The sequence below is a fragment of the Pleuronectes platessa genome, chromosome 12, assembly GCF_947347685.1.
Source record: "Pleuronectes platessa chromosome 12, fPlePla1.1, whole genome shotgun sequence".
Classification (NCBI taxonomy): domain Eukaryota; kingdom Metazoa; phylum Chordata; class Actinopteri; order Pleuronectiformes; family Pleuronectidae; genus Pleuronectes; species Pleuronectes platessa.
In genome coordinates this window covers 26,284,335-26,310,562 of record NC_070637.1, presented here as the reverse complement: position 1 = coordinate 26,310,562, position 26,228 = coordinate 26,284,335, and the positions used below count along the sequence as shown (strand labels likewise).

The following is a 26,228-nucleotide window of genomic DNA, read 5'->3' as shown; positions in this document are numbered from 1 at the left end:
AACTCACCATCACAACCATCGCCTTACTCTAACACACACACACACACAGGAAACTGAATAATGACATCTTGATTAAGTGATATGTTTATTTCCCCGGCAGCGTCACATGAGCAAACAGGAAACACGTGAGTCACATGTTCACACGTCAAACTGACATTAAAAAAATACTCTGGTCTTTGGTCGACATCTCACATATGAATTTCTGATCTATTGTAAAAGTCGGGATGTAAGAAAATTAAGACGGAATTTTCTAAGAAAAGTTTTTAGAAATTACAAACTGTGACAAACGGAATTTGTTTGACGTTTCTCTCGTGGTAAAGATTTAATTTGTAAGATTGTCAGATTTCAAAGTCACATACTTCTGCTGATTCATCGTAACAGATTTAAGAGCTTTTCCATTACTTCCTGACTTGGTGCTAACAGTTTCCAACTGCCCCCAGTATTTGTGCTAAGCTAGGCTAACGGCCCCTGGCTGCTTTAGTGAAGCTGATCTCAGACCAGCTGCTGATTGGTCACTGAGCCTGCGGCGGCTACGTAGCGAGCGACAGGGGGACGATCTCTCTCAGCAGCCTGTTGAGGGCCCCGACCTTCTCCTTCAACAGGAAGTTGTTCTTCTCTGCTGTCTTCTGCCGCTGCTCGCTGACCTGCAGCAGCTTCATCAGCTGAGAGTTCTCCACGTACACGTCCTTCAGCAGCGCGCTGGACTCGGCGTTCTTCACCATCTGCAGACGACACACAAACGACAGAGTGAGGCCAAACGTCTGGACAGCTGCACTGAGCGGTCGTGTTCCAATGACATGAGGACCTGATTGAAGACAGACCTGCTCTTTGACCTCCTGGACCTTCTCCTGCAGAACCGAGCGGACGGCCTTCAGCTTCAGCTCCAGATCCTCAGTCCTCTGCTGCAACGCGGCCACTGCCTTCTCGTACTGGTCCTGAACACAACAGCAACCGTTCATGGTTAATCTGGTTTCAGTGTGAACGGATCCTGGATCAGACACCTGAGCCGTGTGTGAGGGATGAGTATTAGCCTGCTGACATTAACAGATGTTCCAAATGTTCCTGTTAAAACAAAGACATGATGAAATGTCCGTCAGGCACTCGACTGAGCTTTGACTCAGAAGCTGCTACTGTGTTACACTCCTCAGCCTCAGGGGGGCGCTGTGGTGTTTACCTGCTTGACGCTGATCTGAGAGCTGCTCTGCTGAGCCTGAAGCTTCAGCGTCTCCTCCAGCTGCTGACTCCTCCTCCGCTCCTCCAGCAGTCGCTCCTGCAGCTGCTCCACCTGCTCAATGCGGCCGCCGCTCGCTCGCTCCTGTACAACACTGAGCTTTAACCTGACGGAGTCATGAGTCCAAGCTCAGATGATTGATGTTGAGGTTCTCACCTGGTTCTCCGCCTGCATCCTGGCCATCTCCAGCTCGCTCACTTTGTTCTTCAGCTTCTGCTTCTCCTCCGTCAGCTGAGAACAACACGCTCACATCAACAGGCGATAACGACAAGAGCCACGTGAACGGATGAGTCAGACGACCACGGGGGTGAGGGAGGGAGGGGGGAGGGAGGGAGGGGGTGAGGGAGGGAGGGGGGAGGTACCTTGTGTTGGAGCTCCTGCTTCTGGACGCTCTGTCTGTGCGACTCCTCCTGTAGAGCGACACACGCTTGCTCCTCCAGAGACCGACACAGCTCCTCCTTCTCCATCATCAACTTCCTGATGCTCGTCTCCAAGTCCTCCACCTGAGGACCAGCAGGGGGCGCAGATGAGAAGTAGAAGGATGAGGAGGAGAGTGGTTGATTACAAACTGTCAGTATATCAAACTATGTGTCTGATGTCATTTCCTGTTTGGATTTCTGACCTTGTCGCGAGCGTCGTCCAGCGCCCTCTGCAGGTCAGCTACTTCCTGGGCGTGGCCAAGCTTCTCTCGGCTAACGGCGTGGAGCTGAGAGCGAAGTGGCTCCGCCTCCGACTCCAGAGTGAGAAGCAACTGCTGCAGCTTCTCCACCTGAGGAGAGAAAGAGGCGGGGTCAGACAGCGACGCCTCTCTGTGATTGGTTCTTTGATTTGAGGGGATGTGACCTCGTGGCTGCGGTCGTCTGCGTCCTGCAGCAGTTTGGACTTGTCCTCCTCAGACCACTGAAGCTTCAGAGTCACAGCGCTGAGCTCCGCCTCCAGCTCGGACAGACCACCTAGCTGAGGACAAACAGGAAGTGGGTTTGATTCCGAGCTCTCAACCACACGTCATCACTAAACAGAAAACGCCAACACGGCTCAGCAAAGTCTCCACAAAGCTACTGGTGTGAGAGTCAGTGGGAGGAGCTGTGATATCTGCCCCCCCCAGGCGTGAAGGTTCGAGTCCGAGCGTCGCTCTCACCTTGTGCTTGCAGGAGTTCAGCTCTTCCTCCAGCAGGTGTCGCTCCTGCGTCCAGGACGTCTGTAGCTGAAGCTTCTCTCTCTCCTGCTGCGCTGCTGCTTCCTGCAGCCGCCGCACCTGAATCACACCGTCAGCCAATGAGAGGAGAGACACCCACACGATGCCCCGCCTCCTGACACGTCTTCATGTTTAAAGCGTCACAGAGATTCTGATCTGATTCAGACCTGATCCACGATTTGAAACGTGAAACACACATCTTGAGATCTCCAGATTCCTGTGAACATCTGTCTGCTGGCTCCACACCTGGAGTCTCCACACAGATGTGGAACCAGCTGCTCCGCCCTCACCGTCGCTCGCTGCTCCGCCTCCTCCTTGGAGACGGTTGCCAGGCGCTCCTCCAGCATCCGGGCCGACTCCTGGTCTCCGTGGAGACGGGCGCCCAGCTGCAGGTTCCTGCTGCTCAGGTCCAGAACCTCCGTCCTGTATTCAGAGTTCTGCAGAGACCAGATGTCAGTTTGTAATGCGTCACGGTGTTGCTCGATGGCACGTGGGCAGGCCTCACCTCTCTGTGCAGCCTCTCCTCCTCGTCTCGGCTCCTCTCGTGTTCTCCTTCCATCTCCTCCAGTTTCCTCCTGAGGAACAAGAAGCTTCTGAGTTTCACCTGGTTCATTTCTCATCATCATTTTTCTCTGATTCAAGCACAGAAATGAACAATATTCAGATTTTTATGTTTTGAGGGAGATCGAAAAAATCTACTGCTCATTATGATGAAAACTGTTTCCCTCGGTGATCCAGTTTTTCATATTTTCATCCTGTTGAATGAGACTTTCCTCTCCTCTCATCCTCTCATCCCTTCATCCTCTCATCCTCTCATCCTCTCATCCCTTCATCCTCAGCTCTGAACAGCGGCTCCTCACCTCCTCTTGGAGACGTCCTCCTCCAGGTTCTGGACCTCCTGCTGCAGGACGCTCAGTCGCTCCTGCAGAGCAGCGTTCTCTGATCGAAGCTCCTCCAGCTGAGTCCTGCGTCCAACACAACATGAATCAGAAACACATGCGACGCTCAGGGAGGGAAATCATTCTCTGCTGAGCGTGATTGAGTTATGATGGGATCAGTGTCAATGTTCAGATCAGTTGCTGAAGGTTTGGTTTGTTTCAAACAAAGTGAACTGACTGAAACTTTATATTGTTGTCACTTGTTTGAAACAGACCGAAACCTCCAATTCTACTTTCTACCAAAACAATGAAATCCTCATCTTCAGTGAGCAGAACTCAGACATGTGATTGAGTGATGAACGGTCTCATGCGTTTAGATGTTTCGGTTAGAGGTGAAGAGTTAGAGCATTCCACATGGAGCCAATCAGCCTGCAGATTCAGCCTGCAGCAGTGCATCGTGGGTGATTTCATTCAGTTCTACCTGAGGACCAGAGTCTCAGATGACGGATGTGATTAGTCGTCAGCAGACAGAAGTTAGTCGTCACTCAGACCTCTGAACGTGACTCGGTCTCATGCTCCACAAACCTGTGCGGACTCTCCGTCACCTCCTCCAGAGCCAGGACCAGCTGCTCCAGCTCCATCAGCTGCTGCCTCATCTTCCTCTTCTCCTCCTCAAACTCGTCCTCTGACGTCCTCAGCTGGTCCTGGGAGTCCTGCAGGGCCTGCAGCAGCTGCTGGACCTGGACCAGCTCTCCGTCTTTGGCCTCAAGCTGAACATTGCAGCTCTGCCTCTCATATGACGACTTGACGTGACGTAAGAGACCAGCGCTCTCTGCTACCTCGGCCCGGAGCTGATCCACCTTACTGGTCCTTGAGTTGAGCTGCCTCCTCAGGTCCAGGACCAGGTCTGCGGTCTCGTTGAGCTGGGAGCTGAGGTCTCGGAGATGGTCTCTGAGGGTGGAGATCTCCTCTTCCATCTCTACGATCTGTGTGGAGAGCTGGTCGGCCAGCAGGGTGTAGCTACTGTTCTCCTGGCTCAGACGACAGACCTCCTCCTTCTCCTCGTCCAGCCTGGACTGGAGCAGCGAGGTTCTGGTCTGTTCCTTCACAAGAACTTCCTGCAGCTGCTGCTCGAGGCTCCTCTTCCGGTCCAGCTCCTCCGAGACTCCGTCCAGCTGCAGCTGCAGGTTGTCCACCGCCATCGCCTGCTCCTTCAGGTCCTGAATCAGCCGGGCACGGTCCGTCTTTAACAGGTCCAGCTCAGTGGCTTTGGTCCTCATGGCGTCCTGCAGGTTCTCCAGCTCAGATCTTGAGGTGGCGATGGTCTGGTCTCGGGCTCGGAGCTGAGTCTGCAGCTGGACGAAGGTGTTGGAGAGGCGGCTGCAGTTGTCTGCTACCAGCTCCTGCTCCTGCAGGATGCTGGCGGACGCAGCCTGGACGTTTCCCAGCTCCTCTTTCAGCTGAGTCATCTGACCCAGGAGCTGCTCCTCTCTGGTCCTCGCCTGCTGAAGCTCCTCCTCCACCGAGCACTTCTCCGCCGCCAGACGTTTACTTACAACCTCATGAGACTCCAGAAAGGTGATGCTGTCCTCCAGCTGAGTGCAGGCCTCCTCCAGCCTGGCCTCCAGCTCAGAGCACTGCCCACCAGAGGCATCAACATCGTCCTCTAACTGGCCACAGCGCTCTCTGAACTCCGTCAATCTGGCCTCTGATTGGCCGATCCGCAGGTCTGCGTTCTGAACGGCTTCTTGTAAACAGAACACCTCCTCCCTCAGCTGACGGACCGCCTCCTCGTGCTGCTCCTTCATGCATTTCTTCTCCGAGGAAAACCGGCCACAGATCGTGGCTTGCTCCTCCTCCAGACGCTTCTCCCAGAATGCCCTCTGCTCCTGCAGCCTCTGGCGCTCCCTGTGGAGCTGGTGGAGGAGGCGGCGCTGCCCCTCGGCGTGCTGCAGCTTCATCTGACAGAGCTGCTGCTCAGACTCCTCCCTGCTCGGACCACGTTAAGACGCCAGGTTGTTTTATTCTATTAGTCGTCGCAGATGATGATGATTTCTTAATTCATGACTTTAAGACAGATCCAGTAATATTCCGAGTTTAAACCATGAATCAAACAACTATAAATATACGAGACAGAAGTTATTCTGGATTATTAAAAAATACAAAGCTCCAATCTTCTCAGCACTTTTCTGGGAGCCATAAAAAACTGCTTAATAAAAGGTGGAGGAACTGATCAGATTATACACTAATCAGTTATTATCAACATCAGCGTCTGGAGTGAAAAGGTTGATGATGACTTTAATCTCAGAATAATCTAGTTTTTCTTGTAAATTTAAACTGAATTCTTATTTTCTCAATATATTCACTTCCCCCCTCAAAAGATTGTTTTTTTAAACACTTTTTAGATTTAGTCACAAACCAGCTCCCGAAAATCAAACATTTGTTCAGTGCAGCTGAATCAAAATATTATTAAGAGGCAGGAACCTGCAGGAACGTGTGAAAGTTAATTTACTGTGAACTCATCTCCTCTGACACACATTTGTCCAACGCTCATGAACGCACCTCACCACCATCACTTCCTGGTCCAGCTTCAGCTTCAGCTCCGCCTCCAGCTCATCCTTCTCTGCACTCAGCCTCTGGACCAGGTGACCGATCTCTCTGGCGAAGTTCTGCTCCAGCTCCGCACGCTCCCACTGCACCCTGGGAAAAAAGACAGAACTCTTCTTAAGAATTTCACTTATCGAAACGTCTTTCTTCTAAAGTCGGTGAGAACTTGAGAACTTGACTTCTGAGCTGTTGATGTTAGAAACTTAATTTATTTTTAATATATCAAATGTCCTCAGGTGACCTGGACTAATGAGATACTTATTGATCCGCAGTGACTCAGAAGGTCAGATAAAAGTTTCATTAGAATATAAAAAGCTTCTCTGTGTTGTTCCTAAACTGACTTTAAATCACACGGATGTGCTGAGGAGCACCTGAACGCATCGCTGCAGTCACAGAGGAGGAAAGAACGTTATGATGAATCTGCAGTTGTTCTTCGTCACCTTCGCTCCTGCTCGCTGCTCCACCCTCCTCCTCCTCCTCCTCCTCCTCCGTGTGGAGTCTGCACTTTGTCCACAGCCTCCTTCAGCTGCTTCACCTGTGCCTCCGCCCGAGCCTTGTGCTCCTCCAGCTCACTGATCTCCAGCTGACGTATGAGAACATATTTTTAAGGATTTCTTTATCGTCCACATGAGGCGGTTCTCACAGAGAGCAGATCATAAGAATATAAACGACAAAACAAAAGCGTCAAAGAATAAAATCAATAGAAAAAGATTTGCAGGGTCTATCTTTGATATTCTTTAAACTTAAAATATGAAAGTGGAGCTGGAAGCCACATAGATTAAATATATACTAAATAACAACAGGCTGAGGTGTTTTATATCATTTATCATATTTAATAAAAACATGTTTTACCTTGAAGGCCTGAGAGATGTCTTTACGCTCCACCTCCATACTCTGTCTCATCAGCTCCAGACTTCGCTCATAGTAATTCACCTGAAGGTTTAATTATTATAACATGAATTCAAATCCTCATAAATGTATCAATGTTAAATATAGTGATGATGTGGTTATGGCATTGTGTTGATTTTGTTGATGTTGTGTTACTATTGTCTTGCTGTTGCGTTACCTGTGTGTCGAGCTGGATGTGCAACTGCTGCAGCTCCTGGTTGTGTTTCTGTTTCAGCTGCTCCAGAGCCAGTTCAGTCTGGATACTGACGACAGGACCAGAGACACTGTCCAGTCCTGGGGGGGGGGGGGGGGGGGGCAGTATTTACACTGCTGTACTGTGTGTGTGTGTGTGTGTGTTTGTTTGTGTGTGTGTTTCTCACCGCTCTTATCATCCAGATGTATTTTCTTCTTCACCAAAGGAGACGAGTGACGCTTCATGTCCGAGTCGTCTGCACAAACACAAACAAACACACAAACACCGTCGACTGTGACACAACAAGTTAACACAACACAGGTCACGAGTGTGAGAGGAACAGAGACTCACTGTGAGACATGATGAGAGTTAAACACAGAAACCTGAATAACACAATGAATGTGTGTGTGTGTGTGTGTGTGTGAGTGGGCGTGTCCCTGAGCGGCTCCGACCGGCTCCACAGGAACTGAAATCCAGTTTATTGAGTTACATGAGCCTTTATTTTGAAACATCTGCTCATCATCTTATTTTGAAATCTGTTTCCTGCAAGTTGAAGATTTACTCAAGGTGCAGCTAATTAAAGGATTAGCACAGATGATTCAATACTTGAGTTGAGTGTGTGTGTGTGTGTGTGTGTGTGTGTGTGTGTGTGTGTGTGTGTGTTACCAGAGTCGGACTCGGTGCTGACAGAGTGTTGTTCAGTCCAGCTCAACGCAGCATCATCGTCTCTTCTGGACTTCCTGTTGCTCCTCTGACTCTTCAGCAGCTCCAGCTCCGAGCTCAACTCATCATTCCTGTCCCGCAGCTCCTGAATGCATCACACGCACACGCACACACACAAACATACATACACAAACACAAACACACACACGCATGACTACAAACCCTCTGCTTCCCTGGAAACCATTGTTGTCGTTGTTTCAGCAGCCGCAGTTTAAAGTGTGAGACACCTGATCACATCCTGTTAGTCTGACGCTGAAGGTCAAAGTTCAAGTTCAACCAACATGAAGACGTGTCATCGTGTGAGAAGCTGGACAGATGAAGAGAATGAGCGATGAAGAGGAGAAGAATGAGTGATGAAGAGGAGAAGAATGAGCGATGAAGAGGAGAAGAATGAGCGATGAAGAGGAGAAGAATGAGCGATGAAGAGGAGCTCAGGTTCTCACCTGGATTCTCTGGAGAACCGACACGATGCGTTCAGGTGCACAAACACAGACACGTTAAAACTGGGATTCACGTCACACATGAAGGAAGTTCACTGAGATTCTTTCAAAATAAAACTTCATCGACTCAGTGTGATCATACCAATGTTTCTGATTTCATAACATTTCTGACCTTTATTTATCGTCACATTAACATCGTCTGCACTGATTCACTGAACGAACACCAAAGAGACATTACCCACAATTCAGTGGAGGTCCCTCTCTTACCCTGAACTGCAGCTCGTACTCTTTGACGACTTCACGGAAACGCTCCTCGTGACTCAGACCAGCGCCCGCCGGGTCCGAACCCCCCATCTGTCAAACAAGACATGTCATTGGTTCACAGCAGCTGTCAATCAATCAATCAGCAAAAGCCTTTGTTGGAACTGAAAAATAAAAAAGTCAAGACAAGAGGAACGAAGCCCCAGAGGAAACTTTCATCAAAGATTCATCAGCTCCAAGGAGACGAGTCACCTTACACCACTGTGTGTGTCTGTGTGTGTCTGTGTGTATGTGTCTGTGTGTGTGTGTCTGTAGACTGGTTCTAACTGGTTTACACAGTGAGGTGTTTTACATAAGCCTGAGGATTTAACTGATCCATGGGACCGTGTAGGGTACTGTGCACCGGTTGTCAGGAGTTGTGTTGTGTTGTGTTGTGTTGTGTTGTGTTGTGTTGTGTTACCTTGTCGTGCAGCAGCTGCTTCATGTCTCTCTGCAGTTTGTTGACAGAGTTTTCAGCTTCAGTCAGTTTCATCTTCACGACACTGAGTTCATCCTCCAGACGACTGTTCTCCTGAACAACAACAACACAACATCAACACAACATATTATCTGAATATATAAAGGACCGTGCTGACCCGGTCTGAACCATGTTTACCTGTGCGGCGCTGCACAACTCCTCCTGCAGCTGCGCCTCCTGCACTCGGAGCAGCTGCAGCTCCCCCTGCTGGACACTGCGCTCACGCTCCACCTGCTGCAGCAGAGCCTCGCTCTCCTGCTCCGACTGCGTGCGCAGAACTGCCAGCCTATCACGGAAGTCCAGCTCCAGGTCCCTGCCAATCAGAGAGGAGCTCGTCAACACAGGTGGACTTATAGAGTCTGGTTGTATAGGGTCTGGTTGTAGAGGGTCTGGTTGTAGAGGGTCTGGTTGTATAAGGTCTGGTTGTAGAGGGTCTGGTTGTAGAGGGTCTGGTTGTATAGAGTCTGGTTGTAGAGGGTCTGGTTGTATAGGGTCTGGTTGTATAGAGTCTGGTTGTAGAGGGTCTGGTTGTATAGGGTCTGGTTGTATAGGGTCTGGTTGTAGAGGGTCTGGTTGTAGAGGGTCTGGTTGTATAGGGTCTGGTTGTATAGGGTCTGGTTGTATAGGGTCTGGTTGTAGAGGGTCTGGTTGTATAGGGTCTGGTTGTATAGAGTCTGGTTGTAGAGGGTCTGGTTGTATAAGGTCTGGTTGTATAGGGTCTGGTTGTAGAGGGTCTGGTTGTAGAGGGTCTGGTTGTATAAGGTCTGGTTGTATAGGGTCTGGTTGTATAGGGTCTGGTTGTATAGGGTCTGGTTGTCTTGGGTCTGGTTGTAGAGGGTCTGGTTGTAGAGGGTCTGGTTGTAGAGGGTCTGGTTGTAGAGGGTCTGGTTGTATAGGGTCTGGTTGTCTTGGGTCTGGTTGTAGAGGGTCTGGTTGTAGAGGGTCTGGTTGTATAGGGTCTGGTTGTCTTGGGTCTGGTTGTAGAGGGTCTGGTTGTAGAGGGTCTGGTTGTAGAGGGTCTGGTTGTAGAGGGTCTGGTTGTAGAGGGTCTGGTTGTAGAGGGTCTGGTTGTATAGAGGGTCTGGTTGTAGAGGGTCTGGTTGTAGAGGGTCTGGTTGTAGAGGGTCTGGTTGTAGAGGGTCTGGTTGTATAGGGTCTGGTTGTAGAGGGTCTGGTTGTAGAGGGTCTGGTTGTATAAGGTCTGGTTGTATAGGGTCTGGTTGTAGAGGGTCTGGTTGTAGAGGGTCTGGTTGTATAAGGTCTGGTTGTATAGGGTCTGGTTGTAGAGGGTCTGGTTGTATAAGGTCTGGTTGTATAGGGTCTGGTTGTAGAGGGTCTGGTTGTAGAGGGTCTGGTTGTAGAGGGTCTGGTTGTAGAGGGTCTGGTTGTAGAGGGTCTGGTTGTAGAGGGTCTGGTTGTAGAGGGTCTGGTTGTATAGGGTCTGGTTGTATAGGGTCTGGTTGTATAAGGTCTTGTTGTATAGGGTCTGGTTGTATAGGGTCTGGTTGTATAGGGTCTGGTTGTAGAGGGTCTGGTTGTAGAGGGTCTTGTTGTATAGGGGGCGTCACCTGATCCTGCTCTGGTTCAGTGTCTCCATGCTGCTGTGACGCTCGTCCACTTCCCTCACCAGCTTCAGGTTCCTCTGATCGGCCAGATCCAGGTCCACTCTCACCTTGTCCCGCTCCCTGCAGGCCTGCTCCGCCATCACCCTACACACAGACACACACAGACACACACACACAGACACACACACACACACACACACACGCACACCCGGTTCACCTGTCAGAACCTAAATAACCTCAGTGTTGTAATGTGTGAACCCGGAGTTCAGAACCTACTGCAGGTGCTGGATCTCGTTCTTGTAGGAGATGAGCGCCGCCTGCTGGATGCCGTTCCCACTGACCAGCAGCTCGTTGTCCAGGGCCAGAGTCAGGTCGGCCAGACTGAGACGCTCCTCCAGAGGGAAGTCCAGAGTCTGAGGACATGATAGAAAAGGTTATCTGCTTCCGATCAGTCCTGGTCCTGGTCCTGGTCTTGGTCTCACTCACCTGCAGGATGTCCCGGCTGTTCCTGATGCCCTCCTCCCTCCAGAGGACGATGACCCGCTCGGGGCTGGTGCATCCGGAGCCGTCGTCCAGCCGGCTCAGGACTCTCTGACCCACGGTGGCTGTCAGCAGGGAGGGCGAGGTGGAGCGGGCCGAGCGCTCCTCTACCAGCGTCTGGGCCTAGATGAGGGTCAGAGGTCAGAGGTCAGAGCACACTCAGAGTTCACTCAGCTCTGACCAGCAGATCTGTGAAGGTGGAACCTTAAATCTGGATCAGCCTGGTTTCACTCAGCGTCATGAGCTCAAACATCCAGAGCAACATCAGAAACTCTTATTTCTGATTCATCTTCACCTGAGTGTAGCAGAACGTCCTGCTGTCTGTCCTCCTGCTGTCTGTCCTCCTGTCTGTCCTCACCCACGTTAACAAACCACATCCTGACATCAACCCTGTGGTGCAGTACATGACGTCTACCTGTCTGTCTGCTAACCTGTCTGTCTGCTCTCCTGTCTGTCTGCTAACCTGCAGCACCCGGTCCTGCTGCCTCAGCTGCCTCCTGATTGAGCTCTGCTAATAGGTTGAGAGGTGGCGCTGCATTCAGGAGCGCCACAGAAAAGAGAGATTCAAGTCTCAGTTTGAGATGAACAGCAGGTGAGTCTTTTAACTTTTACTCTTTGGCATCAAACACACACAGAGCGTGTGAGTGAGTGAGGTTCCACCAGGAGAACATCCTCGTCTGTTCTTCACGTGTATTGATCAAATAATCTTCTTTCAAAAGACATTTCCTCATTTGGCGTTTAGCTGCTGGTCTTCAGAAGAACTCTCAAACTCCTGAGAGCCTCCTCAAGGAGCAACCCTCTTACTGGTGACCAGTGGGACCTTCCTCTGAAGACAACAAGCCTCTAGAACCAACCGCAGGATGTGGAACAGACCTCTAACTGATCAGTCACAGTGAATTGTTGGTTTAAATGTCACAGTTTTCCAAACCTTTAGTTCGGTCGAGCTGAAATCTGTTACTCTAGAGGACAAGCAGAATCTGATGACTTACGATTCTACTGCAGTGAATCAAACTGTGATTTGACTTCTATCTGAAGTATTGTCGTTCTGTGTGTGTGTGTGTGTATGTTTATGTGTCTGACCCTGTGTGGCGCCCTCTGCAGGTCAGTGGCTCGTACAGGCGTGGAGCAGGAGATGGGGGCGGAGCCACGAAGAAACTTCTGGAAGTCTCTGATACTGACTCTTCCCTCCAGGCCGGCGTCCAACTTCCTGAGCAGTGAGTCCAGCTCCTGTCGGGTCAAAGGTCAAACTGTTCGGACTTCACCGCACTCACAGGCTGGCTGACTTAGCCACTCCCCCACACTGACCCTGGTGGTAGGCGGGGTCTTACCTCAGTGTTGAGCGAGACGTGTCCGCCGCCGCCTCCTTCCTCCAACCCCTCGTCCTCCTCCTGCAGAGGAGCTGCACAGGACATTAAGAAAACTGAATCCACTGATTTGTGAAATATGATTTCTTAGCATAAAGACTGGACACAGCAGATTAACACAGATTATCCTTTAGTTGACCTGCTGAGCTTTTAATGACGTTCTGTTCAGAACCACAGAGAGAACCTCGAACCAAAGACACAGGGTTCTTACAGTTCAGGTTCTGAGAAAAACCAAAGGACATGAAGAAGAAGGACATGAAGAAGAAGGACATGAAGAAGAAGGACATGAAGAAGAAGGTACCTTTAGACTGAAAGTCCGGCTTCTGACTTCCTGCATCCTCATCCGACTTCAGGCTCTGCAGAGAAAACATGGAGGACAATGACAAACTGATACAAACTGTGTGTGTGTCTGTGTTAACCAGCCCGTTAAAGAGAGAGAGAGAGAGTGTGTGTGTGTGTGTGTGTGTCTGTGTTAACCAGCCCGTTAAAGAGAGAGAGAGAGAGAGAGAGAGAGAGAGTGTGTGTGTCTGTGTTAACCAGCCCGTTAAACTAGTTTGAAATAACTGCAGAATTATGAAAGAGTGACACAAGAGGATGCTGGGAGAAAATCGCAGAGGGAATGTGTGTATGTGTGTGTGTGAGTGTGAGTGTGAGTGTGAGTGTGTGTGTGTGTGGGGGGGCAGTAATGCCAACAGAGATCAGGAGGAATTCCTGAGCGCTCATTACTTCTGCTAGACTAAACCTATTGTGTGTGTGTGTGTGTGTACACCCTGGTTGTCACGCTAAAGAGCTTAGCATGTTAGCCCCGCCCCTCTGTTCTGTAGGAACCTTTCAGTTTGAATCTGGTCGTATTTATTAAGACAGATTTATTTATTAATAGGAGGAAACTGAATTTTCATAAACAACTTGAACAGAAACGTGAACATTCCTGTAAACCTCGTCTTGATTGGCTGCTGTGATGGACAGGTGAACTCCAGAACCCTGTGACATCACTGCTGGGTGTGGCTACAGGTGTGACAACCTTCTGACCACAGCCAATCATCAACACTTCTCATCTGGGATGTGATTTGTCGGAGCTGCTCCTCGTTAGGTTGAATCCCTGAGGGGCAGTTCTACTTCCTGTCCTGATCACTGAGTTCCTGTTTGACTCTTGTTGAGTTAAGAACAGGAAGTTGATCCTTGTGAACATCTGTGAGATAAATATCATGTGATTGATGGATTTGATTTAAAGACAAATACGGTCATTTAGGACACGCCTCCTTCAGCCCTGTCAGCAGACGAGCAGATCACTGAATAAAGTTCCTTCAAACATCGGTCACACAAAACAACACCAACACATCACACATCATAATGAGGAAAATAATGTGTTTGTTTCCGTGCTGTGTGTGACGTGGCTGTTGTGTAGCAGTTGTGTATTCACTGTGTGCTCGGTGAAAGAAAAGGACGATAAAGCTGCTGTGGAAAAATCCGCAGCAGATAAATAATTAAACAATAGAGATATTACACACACACACACACACAAATATTTTTGTCACAATCTTCTTACATAATAAAATCCTTTGTAATTTTAAAACAAATGATCAAACTGGATAAAACGTCCTTTAGACCAGAGGTCCTCAACCGGGGGGCCGCGACCCCTAGGTGGTCCGCGGAGGTACTGCAGGGAGGTCGCAACATTTTTGGTTTATTATACAATTTTTTATATTTTAGTATAGTTTAAAAAAATTTAAATCAACACAAATTTAAAGGTCTTTAAATACACATTAACATGAATCCAACATATTAATCTGGGAGTTTGTGTATGTTTAAAATAAAAACATAAATCTTTGAATTATTTTTATAGCTCAGTGTTGTATGTTTATAAACGGCAGTGGCATGGCCGCCCTGTACCGTGCACACGTTTACAATAAAAACATGAATATATGAACCTGCGTATTAAAGCTTAGGTTTGAATGCACAATAACAGGGCAGCTATGTTTATACACCGAACTAGGCCCTGTTTAATATAAAACACAGTTTTATACAATCACTATAGTCGGGGGTCCCTGCTCCATCTCTCCACCGGTTGGATCCTGACACACACACATGTGACGCCCCCTGCAGGCGATGGAACAAATACAACCAATATAAAGGAGTTGAACAAAGAAATAAACGAGATGTTTTTAGATTGTTCATTCTGCAAATAAAAGTTTTCATAAAATAAAACAGTTTAACCAATCATGGTTAAACAGTAAAATATATAACTACATTTATTTGTCCTAGGTTTCACAGCAACATCTTAGAAATATATATAAATATCTATATACTGTATATACATATATATATATATATATATATATAACTAAAAAATCAAAATCATCCATCTATTCATCCTCTCATCATCTCATCCATCTATTCACCCTCTCATCCATCTATTCATCCTCTCATCCATCCTCTCGTCCATCTATTCATCCTCTCATCCATCTGTTCATCCTCTCATCCATCTATTCACCCTCTCATCCATCCTCTCGTCCATCTATTCATCCTCTCATCCATCTGTTCATCCTCTCATCCATCTATTCATCCTCTCATCCATCCTCTCATCCATCTATTCACCCTCTCATCCATCCTCTCGTCCATCTATTCATCCTCTCGTCCATCTGTTCATCCTCTCATCCATCTGTTCATCCTCTCATCCATCTATTCATCCTCTCATCCATCTGTTCATCCTCTCATCCATCTATTCATCCTCTCATCCATCCTCTCATCCATCTATTCACCCTCTCATCCATCCTCTCGTCCATCTATTCATCCTCTCGTCCATCTGTTCATCCTCTCATCCATCTGTTCATCCTCTCGTCCATCTATTCATCCTCTCATCCATCTGTTCATCCTCTCATCCATCTATTCACCCTCTCATCCATCCTCTCGTCCATCTATTCATCCTCTCATCCATCTGTTCATCCTCTCATCCATCTATTCATCCTCTCATCCATCCTCTCATCCATCTATTCACCCTCTCATCCATCCTCTCGTCCATCTATTCATCCTCTCGTCCATCTGTTCATCCTCTCATCCATCTGTTCATCCTCTCGTCCATCTATTCATCCTCTCGTCCATCTGTTCATCCTCTCATCCATCTATTCATCCTCTCATCCATCTATTCACCCTCATCCATCCTCTCATCCATCTATCCATCCTCTCATCCATCTATTAATCTTCTCATCCTCTCATCCATCTATTAATCTTCTCATCCTTTCATCCATCTCTTCATCCTCTCTTCTGTTTATCAGCAGACTTCAGGTGTTTGTCTGTCTGTGAGAGAGAGAGAGACAGAGAGAGAGAGACAGACAGAGACACAGAGACACAGAGACAGACACAGAGACAGAGACAGAGAGAGAGAGAGAGAGAGAGAGAGAGAGACAGAGACAGAGAGAGAGAGAGACAGAGAGAGACACAGAGACACAGAGACAGACACAGAGACAGAGACAGAGAGAGAGAGAGACAGAGAGAGAGAGAGACAGAGACAGAGACAGACACAGAGAGAGACACAGAGACACAGAGACAGACACAGAGACAGACACAGAGAGAGAGAGAGAGAGAGAGAGAGAGACAGAGACAGACACAGAGAGAGACACAGAGACACAGAGACACAGAGACAGACACAGAGACAGACACAGAGACAGAGACAGAGACAGAGAGAGAGAGAGAGAGAGAGAGACAGAGACAGAGAGAGAGAGAGACAGAGAGAGACACAGAGACACAGAGACAGAGACAGAGAGAGAGAGAGACAGAGAGAGAGAGAGACAGAGACAGAGACAGACACAGAGAGAGACACAGAGACACAGAGACAGACACAGAGACAGACACAGAGAGAGAGAGAGAGAGAGAGAGAGACAGAGACAGAGACAGACACAGAGAGAGACACAGAGACACAGAGACAGACACAGAGAGAGACACAGAGACAGACACAGAGACAGACAGAGAGAGAGAGAGAGAGAGAGAGAGACAGACACAGAGACAGACACAGAGAGAGAGAGAGAGAGAGAAGAGAGAGAGAGAGAGAGAGAGAGAGAGACAGACACAGAGAGAGACAGAGACAGACAGAGACAGACACAGAGAGAGAGAGAGAGAGACAGAGACAGAGAGAGACACAGAGACAGAGACAGACACAGAGACAGACACAGAGAGAGAGAGAGAGAGAGACAGAGACAGACAAAGAGAGAGACACAGAGACACAGACACAGAGACAGACACAGAGACAGAGACAGACACAGAGACAGAGAGACAGAGACAGACACAGAGAGAGACACAGAGACACAGAGACACAGAGAGAGAGACAGAGACACAGACACAGAGACAGTCACAGAGACAGACACAGAGAGAGACACAGAGACACAGAGAGAGACACAGAGACACAGAGACAGAGACAGAGAGAGACACAGAGACACAGAGAGAGACACAGAGACACAGAGACAGACACAGAGACACAGAGACAGAGAGACAGACACAGAGACACAGAGAGAGACACAGAGACACAGACACAGAGACACAGAGACAGACACAGAGACAGAGAGAGAGCTGCAGTATTTAATCTGCAGGCGTCACAGTTACATAAAAACAGAGGTTGTGATGTAACAGATGGAAACAGAAACACTCGACTGTCTCTGATGAAACTTTGTCTTCTCCAGTCAAACCAGGACAAAGTCTCCACGTTTGTCTTCAGTCGTCTTTGTGACGTCACTGAGGACGTTTCCAAGAAACTTGTGTCCTCAGTGTGATCGCAGCCGTCTCTCCTGAGACTAAATATTCAGATATCAGATGAAACAACTCAAAGTCGTCAAAGACGTTAAACTGAAGATCTGAAGCTTCAAACATCACGAAGCACTGGTTCATAGAAACATGTGAACCACTGACCAGGAAAGAATTATGTTTCCATTTGAACTTTTAAACACAGGAGGAGTCAACAGACGTTGAGTCTGTCTGACGAAGACGAGTCTGATGAAGAGGAGTCTGATGAAGACGAGTCTGATGAAGAGGAAACGCTCTGACACGAGCTGAAACCTTCTGGATCACAGAGAAGAACCAGAGAGATGAATCTCTGCCAGCAGCCACATTCCTCACATCCCACTTCCTGAAAAACCTCAGACGCCCCAAAAACCACCAAGCCTCCCCCAGCCAACTCCCCCCCCCTCCCCCCCTCCCCCAGCCAACTCCTCCGCCCCCCCCCCCCCCCCCCCCCAGCCAACTCCCCCCCCCCCTCCCCCAGCCAACTCCTCCGCCCCCCCCAGCCGAATCCTCCCTCCCCCCACAGGTATTTATGGGGGCAGAATCTCAGCTCGTCTGGATACTTGAGAAGAACCTCGCCCAGCCAGAACAAAAACACACAATGACCTTCAGTCAGTGTGTGCATGTGTGTGTGCGTGTGTGTGTGCGTGTGCCTGTGTGTGTGTGTGTGTGTGCCTGTGTGTGTGCGCGCGCAGCCTCCTGCTTTCTTTCACATTATCATCATGGAAGTCGGACTCCTTCATCACAGACACCAGTGAGTTTAAAGATCTGCAACGAAGGTGAAATGATAAAAGTCCTCCCACAAGTTAAGCATAAAAGCTAATATATAAAGTGAAATCTTAAAACAATTATCAGCAATGTTCTGTGCTGCCATTCAAGATTAAATAAAGAGTGTTCATTCAGAGAAAGAATCGTGGTGATACAAACTAGCATTCATCTGTATTTTCAACACCATGTATACAGATAAAACCAATTGACTAAAAGCCACACAACACCTAGTAGTAGCATTAACATAAAAAGATGGCAACTGAACAATACCCAAGTAGCCAGTATCAAATCAGCCTGGAAATGTAAAAATTATTATGTCAAACCCAGACACATGCACAAAATACTGCCCTGAAATGTTCCTAAATATGGCTTTATTTACTCTCCTCTAAACTTTAACTTGTGTTTGAGTTCCTGTAAAATATCCACAAATAAAAATATTTTACAATCCTCACACTGTATTGCACTCAGTAATTGCATGAGTCAGTCCAAAGATAAAAGGCTGGTTGTGACAACAACCACTGATGTTTTTCCTTTTTGACACCATTTCCCACAATCCCACAGAGCAGCAGGTTAAAGGTCATCCTGTGTTTCAGAGAGGAGAAGGTACAGAATGTGTTGGAGATGAGGATCTGACAGAAACTCAGAGGAACAGGTTCCAACTGACCTCGATGCTCTCCAGAGACGTGGATCGTCTCAGCTTGTCTCTGTGGACGAAGACAGGAGACGAGTCCGCGGCCTCGTCCCTGCACAGCGGCGACTCCTCCAAGTCGCAGGTTAGAGCGCCGTCAGGTTTACTGTCGGGACAAGAGCGCCGGCCGTACCGCTTCGCCCCCTTCACGAACTTCGGCTTCACCTCCTCAGGAGCGACTGCAGAGACGCAGAAGAAGAAAGAGAAGACGGTGAGGCGTCCCCAGGGACACAGAAGACACAGGAAGCTGAACAATCCTCTGAGTTGTGTTGACATGAATCGGCTTCATGTGGTAACTAATAAAGCTTTGAAATCGAAAGAGGCCAAACAACCATCAGACGTTGAGTTGATGTTTTATTGTCAATTCTTAAATTCCTCGTGTTTGGGATTATTAGTCTTCAAACTTTTATATTAACATTAAAAGACTTTTTTCACTGAATAATTCTACATATTCTGCTTTTTTATAATCTACATGATTCTGTTTTATTAAAGTTAAATTGCATTAATTTCTTCACAGAACATCCATATGACTACATTTTAGTTTGAAGACCATCTCTGTCCTCACATCAGTTTTAACCCGTCCACACAAACATGTCCCTCATGTACAGAGACGAGTGGATGAAGCCTGAGTCTCTGCAGACGTGTTCTGTCCCTGAAGGAGACAAATGTATTCCTGTGTCTCCCAGAGTGGACGAGGACTGCCCCCCCCCCCCCCGTGTCTCACCTGGCTCCAGGTAACTGCTGTCGTCCTCGGATGTGCAGAAGTCCAGAGAGCGAGACAGGACGGAGACAAAGCCGTCTTTAAACTCCTCAAAGTTCACCTGAGGGACAGGACTTCACTTTAAATAGAAACTTGTGGATCCAGTAACTGTTGTTTCTTCACTGAGTAAAGTTTCATTAATAATATATATATATATATTTATATATATAAATATATATATATATATATATTATATTTCCTGTTAACATGTTATTTTAGTAACAGAAACTTCCAAGAAACCTCAATATGGATCAGTACACACACACTCACACACAAACACTAAATCACTCACACACTCTCACACTCACTCACACAGACACACACTGACACACACTCACACATTCACACACTCTCACTCACACTCTCACTCACACACACACTCTCACACACACTCTCACACACACTCTCACACTCTCACTCACACTCTCACTCACTCACACTCACACAGGAACACACTCACACAGACACTCTCACACTCACACACTCTCACACGCTCACACACAAACACACTCTCACTCATACACTCACACTCACACTCTTTCACACTCGCACTCTCTCACTCACAGACACACACTTATACAGACACACACTCACACTCTCTCACTCACAGAGACACACACAGACACACACTCTCACTCACACTCTCACTCACACACTTTCACTCTCTCACTCACACACTCACACTCTCACACATACACTCACTCACACAGACACACACTCACACTCACAGACACACACTCACACAGACACACACTCTCACTCACACACTCTCACTCTCTCACTCACACACTCTCACTCACACTCTCTCACTCACACAGACACACACTCACACTCACAGACACACACTCACACAGACACACACTCACACAGACACACACTCACACTCACACACTCACACTCACACAGACACACACTCACACTCTCACTCTCACTCACACACACTCACACAGACACACACTCACACAGACACACACTCTCACTCTCACTCACACTCTCACTCACACTCACACAGACACACACTCTCACTCTCACTCACACTCAAGCTCACACTCTCACTCACACTCACACTCACACTCTCACTCACACTCACACACACTCACACAGACACACACTCACAGACACACACTCACACAGACACACACTCACACAGACACACACTCACACAGACACACACTCTCTCACCCTGGCGTAGGCCCTCCCCCCCAGCAGTGTGCGGAGCAGCAGTGGCAGGTGAGCGTCCAGCTGCAGCTTCCTGCCGAGCGCCGTCAGCTCCTCTCGGTCCAGGAAGCCGGACGCCGTCGTGTCGCAGCCGTCGAACTCGGCCTTCAGTTGAGCGACGTAGCGGCTTTGCTCCGCCTCCTCCATCCCGACGCATCAACACGACACCTGTAGGAGCGGAGCACAGGACGCGGTGAGGCGGAGTTTCACTGGAGGTGTTCCTCAGGGTTCGGTTCTCGGACATCTTCTATTTTCACATTCTGTCCGTTTGTCCAGAGTCACGAAACTTCTTCATCAGTTACTGCCTCACTGCAAGGCATCATGGGAGTTCTGACACTGAATAAATGACCAATCAGATCCCACAGATAACATTCACCTGGTCACATCTATCACAACCTGCAAAATAAAAGCTTCCATCAAATCCACTTCCTGTGGTTGATGATTGTCAAAATAAATCTGTGATTTTGACTGTTATAATGAAGTTGATTATTTCTGTGTCACATTAAAAGCGTTGGATCAGAAACACAAGCTGGGCCTCCCCCCCCCCCCCCCATTAAACAGATTCACCACAGATCAACACTAGTGAACCTGTTAACACAACGTCACAACATTTTAACATGTTGAACATTAACTCCGCAGTGTTTTCTCTGTGGGAACCGGAAGTCAACCTGGGATCAGAAGTAGTTCATTGTTGTGTAACTTTCCTAAAACTTTATCTAAACTGAATTTAAACTGTAATGTAACTTTACTGAAACGTAACAGTAACGTTAAAGTAACGTGACTGTTCGCCGGGAAACAGCGAGCAGCTCTCGGCTCTTTCCGGAGAGACTCGCGAGCTGATGAAGCTTCACCATGGGAACGAAGCCGGGAGGACAAAAGACTCGAGACACCGCGGACACACGAACATACAACACAACATGCATCATGCAACACAACATGCATCATGCAACACAACATGCATCATGCAACACAACATGCATCATACAACACAACATGCATCATACAGCACAACATACAATCCAACATACAACACATCTTTCAACACAACATTTCTCATACAACCACACGAAAAGCTTCTCCGGTTACTATCACTACGTCTTTACATTAGTTACGTGTTTCTTCTTCTTCACGGCTCCTCCATGTTTCCTCTCGTGCTCCGGACCTTCTCCGTTAAAACACCGACATGAACTAACGGGGCAGCCACCGACCGACCGACACCAGCACAGACCACCGGTACAAACCGGCGGAACTTCAGCTCGGACGTTTCACAGTAAAAGCAGAGAAGCTTTTCTTTGTGTCCAAAATGAACAAATTACTTATTTGTGTGTGTTTGTGTGTGCGTGTATGTGTGTGTGCGTTTGTGTGTGTGTGTGTGTTTGTGCTTGTATGTGTTTGTATGTATTCCAATACGAAATTTTATATTACGCACGCACGCACACACACTGTAATTACATGTGCGATATGTTGATGCTGATTCTTCACTGACACGAGCACATCATCTTTACCATCATAATGTTGTTTACTTAAAGTTATAAATGTAATAAAGTTTTATTTTGATTCCTATTTGAACTTCCGGGCTGTTACTGGGTCACTGCTGGGATTTGATGAATCACAAAATAAAGAGTGAAGGTGCAGTTTGCAGCTTCGCCGCTGGAGGACGCTGCCACACAGGGACGCCTGCTAACTGACGTCACGACACTGTGAAAGTGACCACGTGATTCCCTTGTTCATTTTATTCAAAATGTATGTTCCGTGGAAACATATCTTCCCACATAATTTATCAGTTTTATTATTTACTTTTACTTTTTGATCTTTCTAGGATTTTTTTTTTCTTTTGCAAATGAATCAAATATTTCCTGCAGCAATGAAGGCAGCACCAGTGCGGCCCCGCCCTCTTCCCCTCAGTTGGAGCTGACGTCAGAGAGGCACTTACACCCGGAAGCGAGCGGCGGTGATCGAGGAGCGCGCGAGGAGCCGGTGAGTGTGTTTGATATCACGTGATGCCACACGCTCGATCCTGTTTTTGATCCGGATCAGCTGATCATCTGTCAGACCTGTCAATCAACTTATCGATCAGCTCCGCGTGCGCGTTAATAACAAGCTTCTGCGTTTTGACGGACACGGACAGATAGGACCGCCCTCTCCAACGTGGAACGCCCTCTCCGTGCTGTGATTGGTCCGCTAACGCCAGCATTTCGGAATGGAAACTTCCTGTTCCATTCCCTACATCACAATAAACCAAAATCACAACTACGACTCTATGATTAATGTGACAAGTGTGTTAAGCCAGCGGCGTTGTCCGGCTGACGGTGGCTGGTTAGAGCACTTACAGCATGTGTGTACGGTCACATACGGTTATAACGAACTTTGATAACGGGGCTAGCGGGCTAGCCACCATGCTAACTGCGGTGGGAACAGCGCAACAACCCGCTGACTTTAATCCCGCGGCTCTCATGACACTGTTTCTCAAACACCGTCAGGTTAGAAGCAAACACTTGGTAGTAGTTAGTATCGGGTGTCCGTGCTGACTGTGTGTGGAAGCTGGGGGAGGGGGGGGGGGGGGAGCTAGCTGCCTCCGTGTAGCTTCAAGCTGTTGCAGCTGTTGAATTAGCAGCGCAGTTTGGAAACAAGACCGGGGAACCGCTGCGTTAAGACACGATAACATAAGCACTTTGACCCGCTGGGTGTCACTTTATTCAGCAAAAACTGTCGCGTCATCAACATCCTGTTTCTGTTACCATCGTTCACTGTGTGTGAGGAGCCGGGAGGACGTAAATAAACCAGCGTGGACTTCTTCTATATACCTCATGAGGTAGGCTTCTCTAAGCTCGACTTCCGTTGAGCCATCTACTGTTCTGGCGGTGAATTGTTTTCACAACAAAAAGGCTCGTAGAACTATAAATCAAAAAGGGTCCGTCCGATCCGTCCGTCCGTCATTCCGCAACGGACTCGGAGAAGCATACAGAGGCCTTTACCCTCACTTGTATTCAGTTACACGTGTGTACTTAGTTACTTCCACCACTACAAGTAGTGATGTATTACATAAACCTGTACACATAATATATAATCATACAAGGTTCCCAAAGTAAAAGTAATACTACAGCTAAATACTCCATTACAAGCAAAAGTTATAATTAAGAGTATAGCAGTACTCTCTCATGAGTGAAGGTCCTGGGTAACTAGGTTGTTATCTGCACCTTAACCACTAGATGTCACTAAATCCTACAGGCTAGTATTTTCTGTCCCTTTCAGCATAAAACATACTGGTTACATGTGATATTGTGTGTGTGTGTGTGTCTGTGTGTGTGTGTGTGTCTGTGTGCAGAAATGGGTGGCCAGGTGTCGTCAGTGGAGAGCGTGCACGTGGTGGTGGTGGGGGGGGGCTTCGGGGGCGTGGCGGCGGCTCAGCAGCTGAAGTCTCGGGACCTGAACTTCACTCTGATCGACACGAGAGACGCGTTTCATCACAACGTGGCCGCGCTGCGAGCGGCGGTGCAGCCCGGTACCCCCCCCCCCCCCCCCCCCCCCCACTGTCTACTATTACTCACATGCTTGATGCTTATATGAGCATTTTCCTATTGATTTATTTATTTATTGATGTAAGCGATTTATCTAAATCCATATTTCAGAAGTTAAAATTCGGACTATTTGGTTTTTCTTTTGAAATATTTGTTTAGATTTTAAACGTAAATTCACTTTTGTTTTCATCATTATTTAAATATCTATTTGTATATTGTGAATCAGAGGTTATATAGAAGAAGCATGTTCCCTGTGTGACCTTTGACCTCCGTGTGGTCTCCAGGCCTCGCTCAGAGAACCTTCATCCCCTTCAAGGACACGTTCGGAGACAGTTTCCTTCAAGGTCGAGTGGAACGAGTGGACGTGGACAGACAGACGGTCGTCCTGTGGGGGGGGAGGGTGAGGACTGGGGGAGCTACCCTCACAGTTTCCAGCTGTTTCCAGTCGTTGTGCTAAGCTAGGCTAACAGGACCCTCTGTGCAGGAGGTCGGGTTCTCTCACCTCATCCTGTGCACCGGCACCGACGGGCCGTTTCCTGGAAGCTTCACCTCGGAGGCGTCGAGTCAGAGCGGCGTCCGGGCGTACGAGGACTTCACCAAACAGGTCCAGAGACGGGACGGACACCGAGGATCTGAAGACAGGTCAGCTCACTAACGTGTGTGTGTGTGTGTAGGTCCAGGCTGCAGACTCTGTGTTGGTGGTGGGGGGGGGGTCCACCGGTGTGGAGATGGCTGCTGAGATCAAGACGGAGCATCCAGAGAAGAAGGTGATGAACTTTTTGTGAAGGTCACAGGATGAAATTACATCTTTTCACTTTGAATCGGTTTGTACTTTGTCGTTCTCTTCGTCATCATAGCTTCCTCTTCCTCATCCTCATCCTCTTCCTCTTCCTCTTCCTCATCCTCTTCCTCTTCCTCTTCCTCAGGTGGTTCTGATTCACTCCCGGATCGCTCTGGCCGACCCGGAGCTGCTGCCCAGCGTCCGACATCAGGCCAAAGAAGTTCTGCTGCAGAAAGGAGTGGAGCTGGTGCTGGGTCCGTTCACATCTGTACACACCTTTACACACACCTGTAACACACACACCTGTAACACACACACACCTGTCTGTGTGTGTGTTACAGGTGAGAAAGTGGACAACCTGTCGCAGCTGCAGCTCAACGTCACCAACAAGAACATGGAGGTGACCACGGAGCGGGGGGGGACTCTGTCCACGGACCTGATCGTCTGCTGCACTGGACAGAAGGTCAACTCTGCAGCGTACCACTCCAGCTTCTGTAAGCAGACACAGCCACACACGTGTGTGTGTGACCTCAGTGTGACTCTGAGGTCAAAGGTCACTCAGCAGCAGGCATAGACTGGTGTGTTTTCTCTCACAGCCGCCAGCATGGCCTCCAGCGGCGCTCTGAAGGTCAACCAGCACCTGCAGGTTCAGGGTTTCACCAACGTCTACGCCCTGGGCGACTGCACTGACGTCAAAGAGCCCAAGATGGCGTACCACGCCCAACTGCACGCCGCTGTGGCTGTGAAGAACATCGTGAGCAGTGTGAGGGGGGGGGAGCTGACGTCCTATCACACAGGTACACACACACCTGTCTGTTTACCTCCCTGATGGAGCCGCTGGCTGACTGTGCCGTCTCCGGTTGCTAGGTAGCGTCACCATGTTGCTGGCGATGGGCCGGGACGCCGGCGTCGGCCAGTTCAACGGCTGGAAGCTTCCAGGATGTGTCGTTGTTCTGGGGAAGAGTCGAGATCTGCTGCTGGGGAAGAGCTGGAGGGAGATGAAGCAACAACAACCCTGAGACACACACACACACGTTTGTACTTCATGTTGTGCATAATGCATTGAACATGATATCATAAAATGGTGTGCCTTTCGCCATTCAATAAATGTGGTCATCAGATCTGGAGGCTCTGGTTTGTCTCTGGAACAAAGAACTTGTGCTCCAGGCTTTGACTCCACATGAGGGCCGAGCTGTAGTTCACAAATACCAGGTCCCGACATAATGCATTCCCTAGCCCCCCCACCATCCAAACTAATTACCTAACCCTTAACCTGGTTCTAACCCAAAACCAAGTCTCAACCCCCAAACCCTACATTAAAGGGGG

General features: G+C 48.4%; 2 protein-coding genes across 2 annotated transcripts; one reads left to right on the top strand and one right to left on the bottom strand.

The window, feature by feature from the left end:
• Positions 1–68: 68 nt before the first annotated feature.
• On the bottom strand, positions 69–21,824 carry ninl (ninein-like). Its single transcript, XM_053435614.1, is given in 30 exon segments — positions 69–722; positions 822–935; positions 1,175–1,462; positions 1,594–1,734; positions 1,854–2,000; positions 2,075–2,188; positions 2,370–2,486; positions 2,717–2,863; positions 2,932–3,001; positions 3,287–3,391; positions 3,890–5,293; positions 5,867–6,004; positions 6,352–6,494; positions 6,764–6,844; positions 6,978–7,093; positions 7,180–7,248; positions 7,659–7,800; positions 8,423–8,509; positions 8,877–8,987; positions 9,072–9,246; positions 10,502–10,642; positions 10,775–10,911; positions 10,985–11,155; positions 12,119–12,265; positions 12,367–12,437; positions 12,704–12,758; positions 18,602–18,804; positions 19,350–19,446; positions 20,568–20,771; positions 21,707–21,824. Coding segments are annotated over 29 exon segments (5,106 nt in total). The 5' UTR covers positions 20,751–20,771; positions 21,707–21,824; the 3' UTR covers positions 69–530.
• A 1,366-nt stretch (positions 21,825–23,190) lies between these two features.
• Positions 23,191–26,022, top strand: aifm2 (apoptosis inducing factor mitochondria associated 2). Its single transcript, XM_053435609.1, has 9 exons — positions 23,191–23,415; positions 23,929–24,105; positions 24,406–24,521; positions 24,606–24,725; positions 24,796–24,888; positions 25,048–25,156; positions 25,244–25,396; positions 25,499–25,699; positions 25,770–26,022. The coding sequence occupies exons 2-9, from the start codon at positions 23,931–23,933 to the stop codon at positions 25,919–25,921; spliced, it is 1,119 nt and encodes a 372-aa protein (XP_053291584.1). The 5' UTR covers positions 23,191–23,415; positions 23,929–23,930; the 3' UTR covers positions 25,922–26,022.
• The last annotated feature ends 206 nt before the right edge of the window (positions 26,023–26,228 follow it).